Source organism: Helianthus annuus, chromosome 6 (assembly GCF_002127325.2).
Source record: "Helianthus annuus cultivar XRQ/B chromosome 6, HanXRQr2.0-SUNRISE, whole genome shotgun sequence".
Classification (NCBI taxonomy): Eukaryota; Viridiplantae; Streptophyta; class Magnoliopsida; order Asterales; family Asteraceae; genus Helianthus; species Helianthus annuus.
The window spans coordinates 101,685,080-101,705,539 of NC_035438.2; the positions used below are offsets into that span (position 1 = coordinate 101,685,080).

The 20,460-nt window shown below is 35.8% G+C and overlaps 1 protein-coding gene and 1 long non-coding RNA gene across 2 annotated transcripts; one reads left to right on the plus strand and one right to left on the minus strand.

Moving 5' to 3' along the window:
* Positions 1 to 755: 755 nt before the first annotated feature.
* LOC110944943 lies at positions 756 to 1,919 on the minus strand. The gene has a single exon (XM_022186587.1). It carries the CDS (start codon positions 1,917 to 1,919, stop codon positions 756 to 758), a length of 1,164 nt encoding a protein of 387 aa, XP_022042279.1.
* Positions 1,920 to 5,924: 4,005 nt separating this feature from the next.
* LOC110864127 lies at positions 5,925 to 8,640 on the plus strand. The gene is made up of 3 exons (XR_002549649.2): positions 5,925 to 6,057; positions 6,727 to 6,813; positions 8,475 to 8,640. It is a non-coding gene; the product is annotated as an uncharacterized LOC110864127 (long non-coding RNA).
* The last annotated feature ends 11,820 nt before the right edge of the window (positions 8,641 to 20,460 follow it).

Genomic DNA, 20,460 nt, shown 5'->3' on the forward strand with positions numbered 1-20,460 from the left:
CCCTTTAAAATACCCATGGAGACTCCCATTTATAGCCACAGAGAACGAAGTCGAAGCAACACAAGCCATAACCCATTTGACCATCTTGTGATGAAAACCAATCCCCTTCAAAATCTGCTCAATAAATTCCCACTCTACCGTATCATATGCCTTCTGAATGTCTACCTTAAACGCACATCTCGGCGGACCAACACTACGATGGTAATTATGCATTAGTTCCTGAGTCAAAAGAATGTTATCAGAAATTCTCCGACCTGGAACAAACGCAGACTGGTTAACGCTAACAATATCCCCAAGCCCCTCTTTGATTCGGTTGGAAATAATCTTGCTAATACACTTGTATAACGTGTTGCAACAAGAAACAGGACGATAATCCGTAACTAGTGACGGGGTTGTAACCTTCGGAATTAACGAAATAATCGTGTGATTTAGCTGATTAAGCAACAAACCATTATTGAAGAAATCCTTCACGGCACGACAAACATCCATGCCTACAATATCCCATGCCCTCTTAAAGAATATCGACGTGTACCCATCTGGACCAGGCGCCTTATTCCCCGCTATAGAAAACATCACATTTTTAATCTCCTCATCCGTAACCTGACGAACCATGTAATCGGCCCTCTCCGAAGATAGCACACTCCGAAACAAATCAGGAGTTGGTTGTAGATTAATATTACCTCTTGTTCCAAAGAACTTCATGTAGTGGTCCACCAAAGCTTTAGGCACCGCCTCTCCTTGATACAAATTTCCCGCTACATCCTTAATCGAAAATATCTTACTTCGATGATTCTTTGCTTTGACCACGTTGTGAAAGTATTTTGTATTTGAGTCTCCCAGCTCAAGCCAATCGACCTTCGAAAAAGAGCTTCATCCCGAACCGCATCTTTATACCCTTGAAGCAATCGGTCTTGGTTATTCATCAGCTCCTTGTTATCTGGATTCGAATCCAACAGTTGCTGACACTCATCTAACATCTTCTGAGCTACCTTAACTTTCTCATGCAAGTTCCCTTGTTTATACATAAGTTTCCGCATCGGAGATTTCAAACACTTAAGTTTTTTCACTACTTGAAACATCGCGTGACCATTAACTTCCGTCTCCCAAATTCTCTTCACCTCACCCAAAAATTCTTTCTTCTCAGCCAGTAAATTAACAAATTTAAAAGGCTTAGCTTTATCTCTTTTAATATTTGGTAACACAAGAGTATAAGGGGTATGGTCTGAAATACGGTATGGAAGGAAACAAGCAGCAGCATCAGGAAAAACATCAATAAAACTCGAGTTCCCCATCACTCGGTCTATCTTTCTAAAAATCGCCTTACCTTTTTTCTGCTTATTGGTCCAGGTGTAGTGTAAACCTGAACTTTTGACATCAACCATCTCTATATTATTGACACATTCCTTGAATTCCCTAGTTCCAATATTTGACGTTGAGGTTCCAGACAAAGAATCATCAAGAAACAGAATCGAGTTAAAATCGCCCAACATAACCCAAGGTTTGTCACCAACGAATAGGTTATGTTTACACAGATCATTCCACAACTCCCTTCTAGTATTGTAATGGTTTTCAGCATACACAAAGGAACAAAAAAACGATTTCCTATCAAGCTTAAACGTAATCTGCGAATGAACAACCTGATCAGTTTGATGAAGAACCATGACATCCACCATATTTGCATCCCATCCAATCATAAAACGAGTCCCTCTATTACAACAACTCGCATTCGACACCCAGTTCCAAGCCTGACAAACATTTTTACCAACATTCGATACAATCGAAGCATCCAAATGAGTCTCTAATAAAGCACACACCTGAACCTTAGTTTCAACAATAACCTGACGAACCTCCTTTTGTTTTAGCGAGCGGTTCAGCCCCCTAACATTCCAAGTAACAATGCTACCCATTGATAACCCCATCATTAGGTGTGCTTGCACCTTTAGAAATATTACCCTCCAATTTTCTATCCATGAAGCTCGGATTTTTTTTGTTTGCTGGCATACATTATATAACATTACTTCTCAACTGAACTGAGAGTACTACCCATATTTGTAGGAGTGGAGATGATGGGCAGGAAAAGGTGGAGATAACCGTCAGCCATGGAAACTGTAAAAAACTGCCCTGAACTGCCCTCTTAGCAGTTAATTTTGTGAGTTTAAAGGGCTGAGATTTAATCTCAGCAAGATCCAATGGTCAATATTGATTTCAAAGTTGGTTACACTTAATGGGTTCCATAGATATATATAATTAAGTGACAATAATGGGTCGCAAAAAAATTCATTGCAAGACACATTAACATAATCGTAATATTAAAATAAGAAGCTAAATCTTGAGTTGTCGACCCATTCCTTATATGAATGCTCCGGCATAGTCGTCAGTGTCGGCCCAAGTCCAAGTATTTTGAGGCTTGGGCTTTGGGCCTCCAAATAAACAGGGTCTCCAGCTTTAAAAAAAATTAGTAATAATTATATATGATATTTGGGCTGAGTTGCGATGGATATTATTGATGTGTACCATATTTGTAGGGGCGTTGCATATGGAGCATTGTATTTAGGCGGCAATTGTGATTTACTCAATTTTTTTAGGGAAAAAGGCATCTAGTTTTTACTTCGCTTTAAACCACCAAAATGGTTGAACTGACCCTGATAGTCGTCATACATGTTCCTGTTAGTATATCGTAGAAACATTCCATTTTCAGACGGCAATCACATGTGTTCTTTACACATCCTACGTTTCCATCTTTCCCACGAAATATCACCCAAGGTTCTTCAATGCAATCAACAGGTATTTTTTAATATCTAAGATAGTAAAATAAAAATAGTGAGCAGCTCAATCAATGTGTATAATGTGCTGGCAAATAATGAAAGATCAACTCGAAATGTCAATTTTGACACGTATGCTTTCTTTTTCATCATATTATAGTTTCTACATGTTAAATGATTAAGAAGATAAATAAAAAATATACCCTCTTTTGTATGTATTTTTGTCGTATTGCGTGAAGAGTGGCTTCATTGTTAAGTTTAATATCTTGCAGGGCCAGGACTTTCTTTGAGCATGCCTAATAATTAGTACAATGTTCTAAGGCAAGATTCAGCAAAATAAGTAAATGAATTAAAAGGCTGAAGGTTTAGGAAGGTGAGGTTTATTAAGTAAATTTAAATATGAGTTTATGTAGGATAACATAATTGGGGAAGGTTCAAATGAAAACCACTAGTTATTGTGAAAACTAGAAAACTAACTAAAACCCACTAAAAAGGAGGGAGGGAAGACTTTTAATGAAGGAGGGGTAAAATTGGAACAAAAAATATATAACTTTTCAAACATTTCTCATTTCTCCATACGTTATCATTTTAAAACAAAAATGGCACTATAAGATCACAAATTTTCTTATCTTTCATTCAAGTATATTCGAGCATATTTTTTATGACATAAAAAAAGATTGATGGTGTCGTCTTGTTTTCAATACTATTATAGTAGTGCACATGTGCAATATAACATGTACTACAATGTGCATTACATGCTTAAAATTAGTTTTTTGATTCTACTTTAGCTTTTAGGGTTAGTTTTTTTGGAGGTTTAGGATTAGGATTAGGTTTTTGGGTGTGGGGGGAGGGGGGTTTAGGTTTTTGGGGGGTGGGGGTGGGGGGGTTAGGTTTTTTTCGGGTTTATGTTTAGGGGACTAGGGGTGGAATCACTAGTGATGGATTCCATCACTCCCACTATCCAATCAGCAAATGCCATGTCATCAACCATATTTCCATCACTAGTGATAGAAATGGACTAGGGGTGGAATCACTAGTGATGGGGATTCCAATATACAAGTATTAATGCACAATGTACAAGTCATACCCTATAAAACTCAAAACTTCAACGCGTGTTGGTGGTAACGCGTTTAAAATTCCACGCGTTATCAATGGTGTGGCGGCGGTGTTGAAAATGGTGATCACGCGTTAAAAATGGTGATCACGGGGGTGCCCCGAGTCCCCTTAGGGTTTAGTTTTAGGTTTTCGGGAGGGTGGGGGGTGGGGGGGTTTAGGTTTTTTTTTGGGGGGGGGGGGGGGGTTAGGCTTTTGGTGGGAGGGTGAATTTAGGTTTGGGGGGGGGGGGTGGGGGGTTTAGGTTTTTGGGGGTGTCGGTGGGGGGTGGGTTAAGTGGTTTAGGCTTTCCGTATTAGTGCACATGTGCAGTACAACCAAAATTTTTTTTTTTTTTTTTTTTGAAATTTTTTTCCATATATAAAAAGTAGCGATTTTTCTAAAAAAAATTGTAAAAAAAAAAAAAAAAAATTTGTATGTTTTTTAGGATTTTTTAGGCTTTTTTAGTTAGTTTTCGAGTTTTCACAATAAAAGTGGTTTTCATTTGAACCATCCCCTAACATAATTAATGGTTATCTACAAAATGAATGTTAACTATTCAATCGCTATTAGTTAACATCCATTTATAGATAATCATTTGTTGCTATGGTTGCTGCTGTGGTTTATAAATACATTTTTTTAAATGTTGAATAGTGTTGCAACTTTAGACAGTACTAATTGTACCATTTATGCGTTCTTATAATGTTAAGTTTATTTGGTTATGTCTGCAGCTATTGCCACTGTTGTCACAATTGCAGCTAGACACCACTACATGAAAGGCCTAACATGTCAAATGTAAAAAACTAGGTTTATCACCCTAGCCGCGTTGCGGCGAATTTCTTTTTTTATTTAGTCTGTGTTTACATGTGTTTTAAAATCACTACGAGCGCGTTCACGGAACCACTAACAAGAACAAAAAAAACAATAAAAAGTAATCGAAAGAAAATCAACCAAACAAGTTGTATATTAATGATGTTGTTGGTATGAAACACGTGGTCAGAGATGAGCAAATAATACTGGGTACCGGTACCAAATTTCCCGAACAGAAGGATCCTAAGTACCAATTCGGTACCGACTTTTGGCGTTCCTAGTACAGGTTCGCTACCGATTTTTACCTTCATATACTGGTACCGTAACCGGTATTTTCGGTATCGGTTGCCACAGAGCTCTGATCAGGGATGAGCAAATGGTACCGTGTAGCAGTACCGAATTTCCTGAACTAAAAGATTTTCAAACTCAATTCGGTACTGACTTTAGGCGTTTTCTATATCAGGCTGGTGCCGATTTTTACCTTCATGTACCGATAATGAACCGGACCGTACCGGTATTTTCGATACCAGTTATCCAACTTAGAAAGTAAAAAAAATAATAATACTTATTCATATATTAATACATGATTATAATATATTAAATTAACTGTTCATTTCATTTGCCTAACTAATATATAGTAATAATAATAATAATAGCTAAAAGGAAAATGACTCACAAACAGGTTGATTCTAACACCAAAGGCCTAACATGTCAAATGTAAAAAATAGCTAAAAGGTAAATGAGTCAGTCACAAACTGGTTGATTCTATATTAAGTTCCTTCCACCTCCTAACTCATTTTATTAAAAGCTTTAACTTATTATTGTGATAATATCGCTTTTATAATCATTTGATGTGTAACACCCCGAAAACGGGTTTGGTAATCAAACCACGTTAATACTACAGGACGGGTAAAATACAGTTAGTGGTAAAACTTACCCGGTAAATTTTAGGATTTAAATAAATAAATCTAATATTTGTTAAAAGGATGAGAAATACTTTGAGAAAACAAAGTATATAAAAAGCCCGAGTTAACGGGACTTAAAAATACTATGGGTTATGATTTCCCCAAACCCATTAAGTAACTAGGGATATTAACCTAGTTGGTTAAGTGTTGTTAAACAATAAAAGAAACAAGAAATAGATAACCCTTTTAAATAACTTGGGTAAATTTGAGGGACTAAACATGGGCAAATGAGATAAAGTTTTATTAAACAAAATAAATAAACAAAACACAAACACATACGTGTGTGTCTGCGATTTTAACCAGAGCCAGGGAAGGCTCTCCTGCTCAAAACCCTAAATTGCAAGAATTGATCAAATCGAAGGGCAGAACTAGCTCTAATCAGATGCATGAATACAAATTCATGATCACCTAGTCGTGAGGATTACAAGGTATGTTGAATTTTATGATTTGGTGATACTTTGAGATTATGATGAACAATCATAATCGAAAAGTTCTGGAATGAATGTTGAAACTATGAGTGTTATTGTGATTATATCTTGGATTAGAAACAAACCCTAGTTGAAAAACTTGATGAATTGGTGTAAATACTAGAGGTTTGATAATTACCCTATTATGTGCTAAGTGGGTTTATTGACAATATGATGAACACTCGGATTAGAGTGTTAAATTGATGAATATTGATTGTTATGATATAAGTTCTTGATGTAGTTCATGAACACTAGACATAGAGGTTTGATTTTGATGTAAATCTTGGCAAAAATAACTAGTTATAAACTAGTTAGTAAATATGTAAAATTATGCCCACAAGATGTTTGTTAAAATGCCTAAGTGAATGTTCATATGTTGAAATTACGAATGAAACGCTTAATTGCCTTGTTTGACTAATTACGCGAAATATGGGTTGAAACGGGTTCTAATCATAGTATTGATTTAACTTAATTGTTACTATTGTATGATTCAAAGTAATTGACTTTTTTTATTAAAAGTCAAAACAACCGACGATAAAGTCGAATAGTAGTTTCGACATAGAAAATATGTAAGGTGGAAAAAGTCGTGAATTGGAATGACTAATCTAACCACCTAGTGAATGATAATAGTTTGTCGCTCAACGAGCTAGGTGGAGGCTTGGGAAAGAAGCGGTCAAACGAATCAAGCACGAGAAGAAAAGCGTATTCGGATGGAAGGTAAGTCAAAACTTACACCTTTTATTAATACCCATTCGGTTTAAAGATTGTGAATCATAGAAAGTCATGTTTGAATTATGATGTTCCGACACGACATGTGCGCTTCGGAATAAAAGACAATGGTAATAAACCATGTTTGATGATTAAAAAGAGTTAAAACGATTATATGGTCATGCAATGACTAAATGGTAATGAATTTCGAGTGGTTACCTTATAGGGTAAACCCATATAACTAATAAGGGCAAAATGGTAAAATTGGTCACGCATTGATAGTAACCGTTAGTTTTGAAAGCCACTTATGGCGAAAATCATAATGGGTCAAAAGCGTTTAGAAATGGTTTATAAGTAATATGACCATACGGTGTTAACCGGAGCGAATCATGTCGACGAGATGATAATAAATATCATCTCGTAAAGATAAACGGTCAATTCGGCCAAACGGGTCAAAAGGTATAGACATCACCCTTTGACAATGTCGACTAATGATTTTGTCGAGTTATACCCTTACAGGAATAGATATCAAATGGATATTCGCATCGCTCTTAAGTAGCGATTATAAAGAAAGGTATTGATACGGTCAATATATTGATCCGAGCCAGGTATGTATAATGATACAACCCATTATGTAGAATTTGGAGTTCTATAAGAGTTAGGCAAGGTTAAAATAAGATATTCGGATATCTTTTAGGTAAACCGAATAAATTGAGTTATGATTATGATGTTTTAGAAACATATTGGTTTCTAAATAAGATTGTAGTTAAAAGGTCGGATTTTGGGTCAAACAAGTATTTAAAAGTCCTTCGTCGTAAAAGAAGGGTGAAAATTGACCAAAAAGCCCTTATAAGCTAAATTGAACAAACGACCTATAAGGGTTGTTTGAAAACGAGCTTTATGAATAAATACATACTTTGAATAAGTATAGAAATTGAAAGATGTAAATACTTGGGTTAAATGACTATTTAGGAGTCTTTGCCATAAAACAATGATCCGAGGGGTAAAACTCGGAACATATGGATTTCCACATTTAATCCACCACACATATAGTTGTGGTGGAAGATTACTTGATAAGAAATATAGTAGTATGATGCTAGAAATGAAGGAAAGCGATTTTAAGCTTTAAAGTGCTTAAATACCCTTAACGGGTCAAAATAAGCACTTGATCATAAACGGGTTTAAATTAAGTAAGAAACCCATGATTTATGATTAAAATGATAGGAGATATTGAAATTATGAATCTCATGAGTTTATAGATCAAATAAACATGTTTGTTTGATAAAAATCACGGACGGGTCAAAATTTGGTAAAAAGGGTAATAAGTCGAAGACTAAAAAGTCTGAAATTTTATTAATCCGGATGTTGGATTTTAACTCATAAGATGGAGAATTAAATTACGAACGCGTAGAAAAAAGAATCGGGTAAAACGGATCAATAACGAAGAAGTTATGGCCGTTTCCGTGAAATCGGGTTATGCTGAGAATATGCAGCAACATAATAAAAGCTTTCTGCCAAAAAGGGGGCTAGGTGGGGCGTCTAGCCCCTAGGCGTGACGCCTAGCCCCCTGAACCTGAAAAACGTTTAATTTTGTTTGTTTGACCCATATAACTTGTTTAAACTTGTTAATTAACTATCAAAACTAACTTTTAAGCTGGTTTTGATCATAGGTGATTGCCAAGAGTGCCCGGATGAAGATCAAGCTCGAAGAAGAACCGAACACGATAAAGTTAAAAGCTTCCGCGCGGCGTTTCGTCGTATCTTTTAAACGACGAATTCAATTACATTAAGTTGTTCTTTTTTTTAAATTGTAAAAGTTTTTAGTAAACTCGTATTGACATACTTACGTGTAATCGTAAAAACATGCATTTTTACGAAACTTATATAGAATATTGTATTAATCAAGCAAGGGTGTTACAAGTTGGTAATCAGAGCCCAATGTTAAAAGAATAAAGTTTTCGGTTCGAGGCTTGATCGCAAATCCGGTAAGTACATGTATGTTAATGATTTAGCATGCTAAAGTGTTGTAAACAACACATATGGTTATCGTGTAATACACGTTACACCAATAAAAACGATATGGAGTAGATATAGTCACGAAATTACACGCGTTGATGCGTATAGTAGAAAAGCCTTGTATTATAACACGGGCATCCATTAATGTCGAAATTACTAACTGTTGTAACTGTTTTAGTTGAAGAACACTCGCATATGAAGATAGCGAGAGTCTAACAAATTGCGGATTTGACAGAGGAACGGTCCAAAGAGTATGCTCATCAAGGACCTAAATCGTGTAGCGACCACGAACAAGGCTAATGGCAAGAGAAGCCCGTTAGGGCCAGCATTACCAGGTGCACATTTTAAATTTAATTGCACAAATAGTGATATGCAACAAATACGTAGAGATTGAAAGTTGCATATGTAGATTAAAAAAAAACTTGGAAAAACCAGAATAGAAAATCTATCCGGGATATTGTTTTCAAGAGAAATAAATAGAGGTGTTACTTACATGGGTCGTGAGTTGAAAGTTATAAAAGGATCATGTATGTCATGTGTCGACCGCCTACTCTGGCCAAGTAGGTAGTGAACACATGATACCATGAACTTTTTATAATGGACACGCTTACACCCGATGTAGTAAGGACAGGGAGAGTGGGACAAATTAAAAAGTACCCAAATGAATTAGATAAGCAAAATATTTGATCATAATGTAAACGCACAGCCGAGTGACGGAAGCGTATTATATTAGGATAATGAGCCCGAGAGAAGGGACAAAGAAACATGTAAAATGATTAAGATATGCACTGGGAGGGGGTGTACTTACACTCGAACCCGGAAAATGCAAACATGTAAAATGATGTAGACATGTATTGGGAGGGGGTGTACTTACACTCGAACCCGAAGAATATAAACATGTAGAATAATCAAGATATGCATTAGGAGGGAGTGTACTTACACTCGAACCCGGAAACTGCGAATATGTCTCTAAACGGGTCGTTTTTGTAAAACGTCAAACTCGAGGACAAAGTCGGAATATAAAAGTGAAGCGAAGTCTTAATGCATACCGGGAGGGTTACAAAAATAATGACTTCGGTAAAACACCCGGTTGATGGGTAGGAATTTAAAAACATGTGTAAACCAAGAGAAGTGAACACGGGTTGAAAATTCAAAAGACTTGGATTATGAATTATGACTATAAAATTTCGTAAAAGAAAATTTTGAATAAATATGTTCAACTATTTTAAAGTTGAACGGGTCGAATATAATATCATGCTGAACGACATGAGTAAACGCGAGCAGGATAATGGTAGCGTTAAAAGCAAAAGAATAATGAGCCCGGTAATGGGACATAATCAAATATGAACGTATGTAAACTGGATGATGGTGAGCATAAGATAAACCGACGCATAAATGACGAGAGAAGTCATAAAGCGGGAAAATTTGTTCGAAAGGAAACGAATGAAACCTTAGACTACGGTCAAGGTCAACTAAAGTTCAAAGGCAAAATTAAATGATTCCAAACATAACAAAGGATGCTTTAAAGCTATATATGTATAAATAGACAATTGAATAAAGACTAGAATAAAAGATGATCTACGGGATCATCATAACCTACGGGATATTAAATAGTGTAAAGGTCTACGGGGCCAAAATGACCCACGGGTCATGAATTGAAGCAAAGGAATCATAAGGGCCTCGCCTTAAAGAGATGAGAGCTTAAGGAAATAGCCTACGAGGTTAAGTGAAGGAACCTACGGAGTGTAAGGTGAGGGAACTTGTTACGATTCCCCGCGCAAAACGAGAATGGAAAACAATAAATTATGGGTTGTCAATTTCCTTGATATGAATAATTGACATAGTTAAAGAGAAAAACGTTAAACTAAAATTCAGTTTTAGTAAGAAATAACATTATTACAAATATAAATTCTGATAGGAATTTGAATAATAAGCATGAAAGATTCAAGTCTTGACGCTGATAGGCGCAAGACGATATATTCGAAAAGTGATCTTTTCGAAAATGAAAGGTAGATATATAAATTAAACATGATGCGACACGATCATGGTTAAGAAATGTAATGTGAAGTAGAATCGCATTATAACCAAGCGAGCGGTAAAAAGTAACTGGACTAATAAGTCTAGTTAGTGAGACCGGTGAAGGTCAGCAATTCAAATCGAGAAATTTGGTTTGCTTGGAAGCGGAGGATTCAGAGTAACTGAACCAAATAAAGGAATTTGAAAACAAAAGAAATAGTTGCTAGAAGTGAAAGATTTCACTAAAGACCTTTAAACAGGTCAAGGTAACGGATTCACAAAGAGTTCGATAATATATAAAAGCGATGGATATCGCTAAGTTAACTAAACTAGTAGAAATAACTGAATTACGTTATTTCAAGTTACATTATGTCGTCTGAGGTACGTAGATGTTCTGTAACCAAAAAGATATTACCATAATTGTTCTGGTAATACGAACAATTGGTTAAAGTATGAGTAATGCTTAAAAGATTTCTCGGATCAAATACATTGAGTTTAAACTCAATGAATTATGTAAGAAAAGGTTTCGAGGACGAAACCTCTTTAAGAGGGGTAGACTTGTAACACCCCGAAAACGGGTTTGGTAATCAAACCACGTTAATACTACAGGACGGGTAAAATACAGTTAGTGGTAAAACTTACCCGGTAAATTTTAGGATTTAAATAAATAAATCTAATATTTGTTAAAAGGATGAGAAATACTTTGAGAAAACAAAGTATATAAAAAGCCCGAGTTAACGGGACTTAAAAATACTATGGGTTATGATTTCCCCAAACCCATTAAGTAACTAGGGATATTAACCTAGTTGGTTAAGTGTTGTTAAACAATAAAAGAAACAGAAATAGATAACCCTTTTAAATAACTTGGGTAAATTTGACGGACTAAACATGGGCAAATGAGATAAAGTTTTATTAAAACAAAATAAATAAACAAAACACAAACACATACGTGTGTGTCTGCGATTTTAACTAGAGCCAGGGAAGGCTCTCCTGCTCAAAACCCTAAATTGCAAGAATTGATCAAATCGAAGGGCAGAGCTAGCTCTAATCAGATGCATGAATACAAATTCATGATCACCTAGTCGTGAGGATTACAAGGTATGTTGAATTTTATGATTTGGTGATACTTTGAGATTATGATGAACAATCATAATCGAAAAGTTCTGGAATGAATGTTGAAACTATGAGTGTTATTGTGATTATATCTGGGATTAGAAACAAACCCTAGTTGAAAAACTTGATGGATTGGTGTAAATACTAGGGGTTTGATAATTACCCTATTATGTGCTAAGTGGGTTTATTGACAATATGATGAACACTCGGATTAGAGTGTTAAATTGATGAATATTGATTGTTATGATATAAGTTCTTGATGTAGTTCATGAACACTAGACATAAAGGTTTGATTTTGATGTAAATCTTGGCAAAAATAACTAGTTATAAACTAGTTAGTAAATATGTAAAATTATGCCCACAAGGTGTTTGTTAAAATGCCTAAGTGAATGTTCATATGTTGAAATTACGAATGAAACGCGTAATTGCCTTGTTTGACTAATTACGCGAAATATGGGTTGAAACGGGTTCTAATCATAGTATTGATTTAACTTAATTGTGCCTATTGTATGATTCAAAGTAATTGACTTTTTTTTTTATTAAAAGTCAAAACAACCGACGATAAAGTCGAATAGTAGTTTCGACATAGAAAATATGTAAGGTGGAAAAAGTCGTGAATTGGAATGACTAATCTAACCACCTTGTGAATGATATTAGTTTGTCGCTCAACGAGCTAGGTGGAGGCTTGGGAAAGAAGCGGTCAAACGAATCAAGCACGAGAAGAAAAGCGTATTCGGATGGAAGGTAAGTCAAAACTTACACCTTTTATTAATACCCATTCGGTTTATAGATTGTGAATCATAGAAAGTCATGTTTGAATTATGATGTTCCGACACGACATGTGCGCTTCGGAATAAAAGACAATGGTAATAAACCGTGTTTGATGATTAAAAAGAATTAAAACGATTATATGGTCATGCAATGACTAAATGGTAATGAATTTCGAGTGGTTACCTTATAGGGTAAACCCATATAACTAATAAGGGCAAAATGGTAAAATTGGTCACGCATTGATAGTAACCGTTAGTTTTGAAAGCCACTTATGGCGAAAATCATAATGGGTCAAAAGCGTTTAGAAATGGTTTATAAGTAATATGACCATACGGTGTTAACCAGAGCGAATCATGTCGACGAGATGATAATAAATATCATCTCGTAAAGATAAACGGTCAATTCGGCCAAACGGGTCAAAAGGTATAGACATCACCTTTTGACAATGTCGACTAATGATTTTGTCGAGTTATACCCTTACAGGAATAGATATCAAATGGATATTCGCATCGCTCTTAAGTAGCGATTATAAAGAAAGGTATTGATACGGTCAATATATTGATCCGAGCCAGGTATGTATAATGATACAACCCATTATGTAGAATTTGGAGTTCTATAAGAGTTAGGCAAGGTTTAAGATATTCGGATATCTTTTAGGTAAACCGAATAAATTGAGTTATGATTATGATGTGTTAGAAACATATTGGTTTCTAAATAAGATTGTAGTTAAAAGGTCGGATTTTGGGTCAAACAAGTATTTAAAAGTCCTTCGTCGTAAAAGAAGGGTGAAAATTGACCAAAAAGCCCTTATAAGCTAAATTGAACAAACGACCTATAAGGGTTGTTTGAAAACGAGCTTTATGAATAAATAAATACTTTGAATAAGTATAGAAATTGAAAGATGTAAATACTTGGGTTAAATGACTATTTAGGAGTCTTTGCCGTAAAACAATGATCCAAGGGGTAAAACTCGAAACATATGGATTTCCACATTTAATCCACGACACACATAGTTGTGGCGGAAGATTACTTGATAAGAAATGTAGTAGTATGATGCTAGAAATGAAGGAAAGCGATTTTAAGCTATAAAGTGCTTAAATACCCTTAACGGGTCAAAATAAGCACTTGATCATAAACGGGTTTAAATTAAGTAAGAAACCCATGATTTATGATTAAAATGATAGGAGATATTGAAATTATGAATCTCATGAGTTTATAGATCTAATAAACATGTTTGTTTGAAAAAAATCACGAACGTGTCAAAATTTGGTAAAAAGGGTAATAAGTCGAAGACTAAAAAGTCTGAAATTTTATTAATCCGGATGTTGGATTTTAACTCATAAGATGGAGAATTAAATTACGAACGCGTAGGAAAAAGAATCGGGTAAAACGGATCAATAACGAAGAAGTTATAGCCGTTTCCGTGAAATCGGGTTATGCTGAGAATATGCAGCAACATAATAAAAGCTTTCTGCCAAAAAGGGGGCTAGGTGGGGCGTCTAGCCCCTAGGCGTGACCCCTAGCCCCCCTGAACCTGAAAAACGTTTAATTTTGTTTGTTTGACCCATATAACTTATTTAAACTTGTTAATTGACTATCAAAACTAACTTTTAAGTTGGTTTTGATCATAGGTGATTGCCAAGAGTGCCCGGATGAAGATCAAGCTCGAAGAAGAACCGAACACGATAAAGTTAAAAGCTTCCGCACGGCGTTTCGTCGTATCTTTTAAACGACGAATTCAATTACATTAAGTTGTTCTTTTTTTTAAATTGTAAAAGTTTTTAGTAAACTCGTAGTGACATACTTACGTGTAATCGTAAAAACATGCATTTTTACGAAACTTATATAGAATATTGTATCAATCAAGCAAGGGTGTTACATGATGACCAAAAGAGTTTCTATTTCTTAAAGAATTTGAAGGTGTTTTGGAATGTTATTCAACCCGGTATACCTCATATGAAAAGTGATGGTATTATTGTTGCGATGTTTGTTGCTTAAATTTGATGAGCTGATGGCAGCTACTGGGTAGGAAAGGGAGTTTGCAAATGGTTGATAAGCAAAGTTAAAAGAGTTTTTTTTTTTTTTTTTGCAAGTCTAAAAAAGTGTTCACTTTTGCCTGTTGTGTTATGATAAAACTGGCAGCTTTAAGAGCAAATCCTTAAGTTAAAGATCTTACTATCTCTAATGGGAGATCCTTAACCTCATCCAAGATGACTTGGCAAAAATCCTTGATTTTGGCCCCAATGGAGAACATTTGCTTTTGATCCATCCAAAAAATGAAATCCTTCTGCAAGGGCTTCACTTATTATTTTGATTAACTAGGATTGCGACCCGCTGCAATGTGGCGGAGATTCTTTAGTTATAACTAAGTAGATCTAAGACCCACACGTTATGTTAAACCTGTCAAATGGGAAAAAACAGACGATGTAAAAACGTTCACCCACACACGCACGTTGCGTCATGTTAACTCGCAAAATTTAGAACGAAACATAAAAACGTTAAACCAAAGGCGCACGTTGCGATCTGTTAAGTCACAAAATTTAGAACCAAGCATAAAGCGAAAAATTTGTGAAAAATTAAACTATAAAGAGCCAAAGTTGAAAGTAAAAAAATGTTATGAGGATAGATTGCAAAAGATAAAAAGTTTTGGGTTAAAAGTAAAAAAACAAATAATTTTGGGTTAAAAGTAATTTATGAAATACTTTTGGGTGAAAAGTAAAAAAATCAATTTTTTAAAACCCCCAAAGCCAACGTTACGACAACCATATGCATAATCATTTTTTCTTTGAAAACCCCAAAGCACACCCCGCATTGCGGCTGGGCGTAAAACGGTGTCAAATAGTACTAATGTCACACAATCGTCATCGACCACCAACACTGACTCGACCTAGGATATGCGTGTTGCGACGAACCTGTCAAACATGGAAAAGTAGAGGTAAAAACGTTGAATCACACATGCACGTTGCGTCGTATTAACTCGAAAAATTTAGAACTATACGTAAAACGAAAATTTGCGAAAGATGAAATGTATAGGTGACAAAAGTTGTGAAGTTAAATTGCAATAATGAAAAGTTTTGGGTTAGAGTTAAAAAAACAAATTATGTAGGGTTAAAATTGCAAAAGGTAAAAACCTTTGGGTTAAAAGTAAAAAATCAACTTTTTTTTTTTGAAAAATGTCCAAAGCACAATGTACAACTCATGATGCACATATAACTTGCGAATTTATATATGGAATAATGTGCCAATTTCTTTATATCATACTTTTTCTTTCAACATTTATTAAAGAAGAATTAGACTAATTTATTAACTTTTCATTTAAAGCCATACATTTATTTACCATTAAGAGTTTACTAGCCTATAAAACTTCAACTTCTAAAACAGTGAATTTTTTTGAACGGGTTCTCTTATTCAGTGACCTTTAATTCATTTGCTTTTTATGTTTTTATTTTTTGATATTACTTGGCTACTTATATTAATTATCTAATCATTTAATAATTTAAATACATTTTAATAATTTAAGTAAGTAAACTTAAAGAAAAAATGGGTGATAATGTGGAAAATGTAAGGATATGTAAGGATGTTTGTATGGTTGGGGGTGAATTGGAGGTTTTTAAAGATTTGTAAGGATATGATGTGGCAGCTGATTAGGCAGCCAAAGGGCGTCTAAGGGAACCGTTTGTGTCACACCCCGGCCGCGTATAACATGCAACCGCGGCGGAAACGCCGGGGAGTGTTGGGACAGAATTAATTGTTTCAAATCCATGGCAAATGAAGTTTCGCTTTGTTAATCAAACATGAAAGTTTACATTGTTTAAACAAGAACCAAAGAGTACATATCATAATTTAACTAGTTCTTGTCTCGTTTTAAGTCACTAAGGCACAGGTCCGCCTAAGTATGTCTTGATAAGTCCTATGCATCATCTCCTGAAAACACATGTGAAAATAGGTACGTCAGCATAAAAATGCCTGTGAGATACATTGGTTTTGTGAAAACGGAATTCATGACTTATGTTTGAGAAAATATTTAGTCATGAACCTTGTAATTTGCTTTGTCTTGTAAATCATTTGAAAAACGATAAGATCAGATGATATGTATAAATAAGAGAACACTGTATGGTTAAACGGATAACCATGTAAAATGTATTTGTATAAGATAAGTCGTTTGTAAAACAATGTCTCGTGAAAAGTGTGTTATTTGTATAAAATGTCATATGTCTCAAATTGAAATGATTCAAATAACGCTACGATATGTAATACCATACAAACACTTATATATAAGAAGTACCAGCGGTGTATCCACCATGCTTGTATCATATTACACACGCCTCGTTACTTAGTCACTTACTCAAACCAAACCATCAAGATGAAATGTTTAACAATTGTGGAAATGTTTATGTATAGTCAAATGTCTATTTTCAAATGTAAATCATGTCAATGGATACAACTGGTTTACACAGTTCAATGGTTACAAACGGTTCATATAATCAAAGGGTTAAGACGGTTCACATAGTCAAATGGTTACAACGGTTCAAAATGTAGTATAATGTGTTCATATGATGGATGAGCATATGCAACAGAATATGCAATGTAAAACAATGTACTAAGTACGCACACAATGGGCATACATAGCATGTAATGTAAAGCAATGTACTAAGTACGCACACAATGGGCATACATAGCATGTAATGTAAAGCAATGTACTAAGTACGCACACAATGGGCATACATAGCATGTAATGTAAGGTAATGTACTAAGTACGCACACAATGGGCATACATAGCATGTAATGTAAAGCAATGTACTAAGTACGCACACAATGGGCATACATAGCATGTAATGTAATGTAAGGCAATGTACTAAGTACGCACACAATGGGCATACATAGCATGAAATGTATTGTAAAGTGATGTACTAAGTATGCACACAATGGGCATACGTAGCATGAGATGTATTGTAAAGAGATGTACTAAGTATGCACACAATGGACATACATAGCATAGACACAATGAAATCATGTACTATATATGTACTATCGAACATAGCAAGTATATGATGTGAAAAATGGAAAGCATGAAAGTAACAAGTAGGCACATGCGTTTCACCCCAAAACAGTTTGGAAAACAGTAAAAGAGGGGTTCAATGTACTCACCTGAGATTGCTTTGTAGTTCTTGTATAATAACCAAATAATGCTAGAGATCATGGAATATCAAACGACACCTAATAGGTAGCTATGTTAATATACCGGACCTAAATCGGAAGGATCGGATAGTATGCGGGTTCGTAAACCAAACGAGTATGGAGACTCGTGTAATATGGTTTAACAAAGCCTACATACTAAAATGAAACCTAACCTAAGTGCTTGCGACCCATTACGACCCGTTTAGGTAGCTTATGCTACCTTAACGCGTCGTTCGCGTAGAACGCGTTTGGAACGCCTAACATCGTGACCACAAGGCATAACCTTGGAAGGTTATAGCTATGGTCACCTAATGTGTTTGGTCGGATCCTAATGATCGACCAAATGGGTCGGGTTCGAAAGTATAAGCGATGGCTTAGATCGCTTACCTTACGACCCTATATAAGCACTACACTAAAAGTGACGAGCTAAGCATGTTAGAACATGCTTAACTAAGTTTAGAAAAAACAGGTTTGGCATCAAAACAAACTGCTTTGATGCCCACGAGTAGTTTGGTTACAAAGTACGCAAGAATGCGCATTTTGGCCGAAACTACGACTCGTCACTGAGCCTAGATAACGTGGTAATCAGTAGGTATAGTCACTACGGACTATAACCATCGTGATCACGCTCACGTTATGAAGTTCCAATGAACTTCGTGTTGACCATAGGCTAGTCAATGCAGAAATTCAAACAAAACGTTGACTTTCGGACTCGAAAAGCGAATAAAAGAGCGAAAGAACACTTACGAAGGGTCCCCGAATGCTAATCTAGATCAAAATGGCTCAGGTATGAAACAAAGGTTCCAACTTAGAGCTTTAGATCAGATTGTGTGAGTTTTTAGCCAAAAGGGGGGGGGGGGTATTTATAGGAAAAGTAAAGCCGTTAGGATCGTTTCTTGAATATCGTGCCACGATCCAAGCCGTACACTTGTCAAGATGTTGTGGTGGCTTAATGTGACCTTAACTCTACAGATTGTGAAAGGGCATTGCCCTTTGGGATGTTTGAAAGGCCAATCTTATCCAGAAAACAAAGTTTCTGTTACTGAAGGGGCCATGCGGCCCGCATCAGGATCAGACAAAACCCAGAATGATCTGGAGGTATTCAGAACGTAAGTTATGCGCGAAAGTGCAAACTTGTGCACTTTTTGACACTTTTAGCCCCTGAATGATCCAAAAGTTTGTTTTAGCACACCGAATACCTCAAAGCCTATTTCTAAGCTATGGAGAGGATATTTATGGTATGTTTAACTTATGGACATGTTCCGGAATGTTCGTTATAGTTCAAATTGGCATACTTTCGCAGTTTGTCAAGTTTAGTCCCTGTAAGCGAATTAACTTGTTTTTGCCATACCAAAGCCTTCAAAACTTATTTCTAAGTTATGTAAAGGTTATTTAAGGTACGTTAAGTATATGATGGTGTTCCGGAGTATTTGTCGCATTAGACTGAGTACGTTTACGCACCAGTTTGTGTATAATTCTCTAGAAAGCGATGTAGAGTTTGAAATTGAACAAGAATTGATATGTGCAAAAGATACACATATTTATACAAGATCCCAAGTATGAAATACAATATTTCATCGGCTTGGTATTTGTTTGATGGTCGCGGTGACACAGGTGTCACAGTTTGCATTGGAAATAGTCTTATTACCATATTTATGTGTCTGCATGTTTGATGTTATCTCATCATCAAATTCCCTTTTTGGGGGTTGGAGGGTTGTTTTATGCTAGTAGCTTGGGATACACTACCCTTTGTGGCATGGCTGCAACTGTACAAAACCGGACCAGATCAGACCAAATTGGGACCAATTCTTTGGAAATGAAACATAAATATCTGATTTTGGGATAGAACCGGACTTGAAATGGGGGCTAAACCAGGCCGAAAAGTGGAGATTTTTTTAGGCCTGGTCTATTCGCACACGCCTTTTGTCTTTTTGCACATCCAAAGCGCCACGCTATGGCCAAAGCGGGGCGCTTTGGCGCCAATTTCCATATCCTAGCAACCACAACCTTGAGAATGATCAGAATTATACTTATTTTGAGGAAGTTGCTAAAAGCCACATGTCAACCAACACTGATATGGGTTCATCCAGAACTCCAAAAAACATGCTTGTCTTTCCACCCCGAAAACATTTACAAAAGTGTTCCGTATTAGATGCGGGTGCGGGAGATTCGGCACTTCAATTTTCTCATTTACTACGAGGATTTTTTTTGCGTCACTAGGTGATAGTTATAGTGCCCAGAAGTGCCTAAAACCCACCCTCCATTAGACTTCTCGAGCATGACTGGGTTCGCCACCCAGGAGCAGATAAGATGTACCTAGATCTTAAGGATTTCTATTGGTGGCCAAGGATGACATGCGCAATTTGATGAAGAAACCTATCCTTTCACTGGCTTGGCTTTCGGCTAATAACTAATCTAATAAAGTTTTCCTCTGTGTACGTGCTGGTTATGCGTAAACAATTTCAAACTCTGACGAAAGTCGCAAAACTGGCCAAACCACAGGGACGAAATGGCACCATCTCTGGATATATTTTTAGTAGAACTATTTCAGGTTCTCAAAAA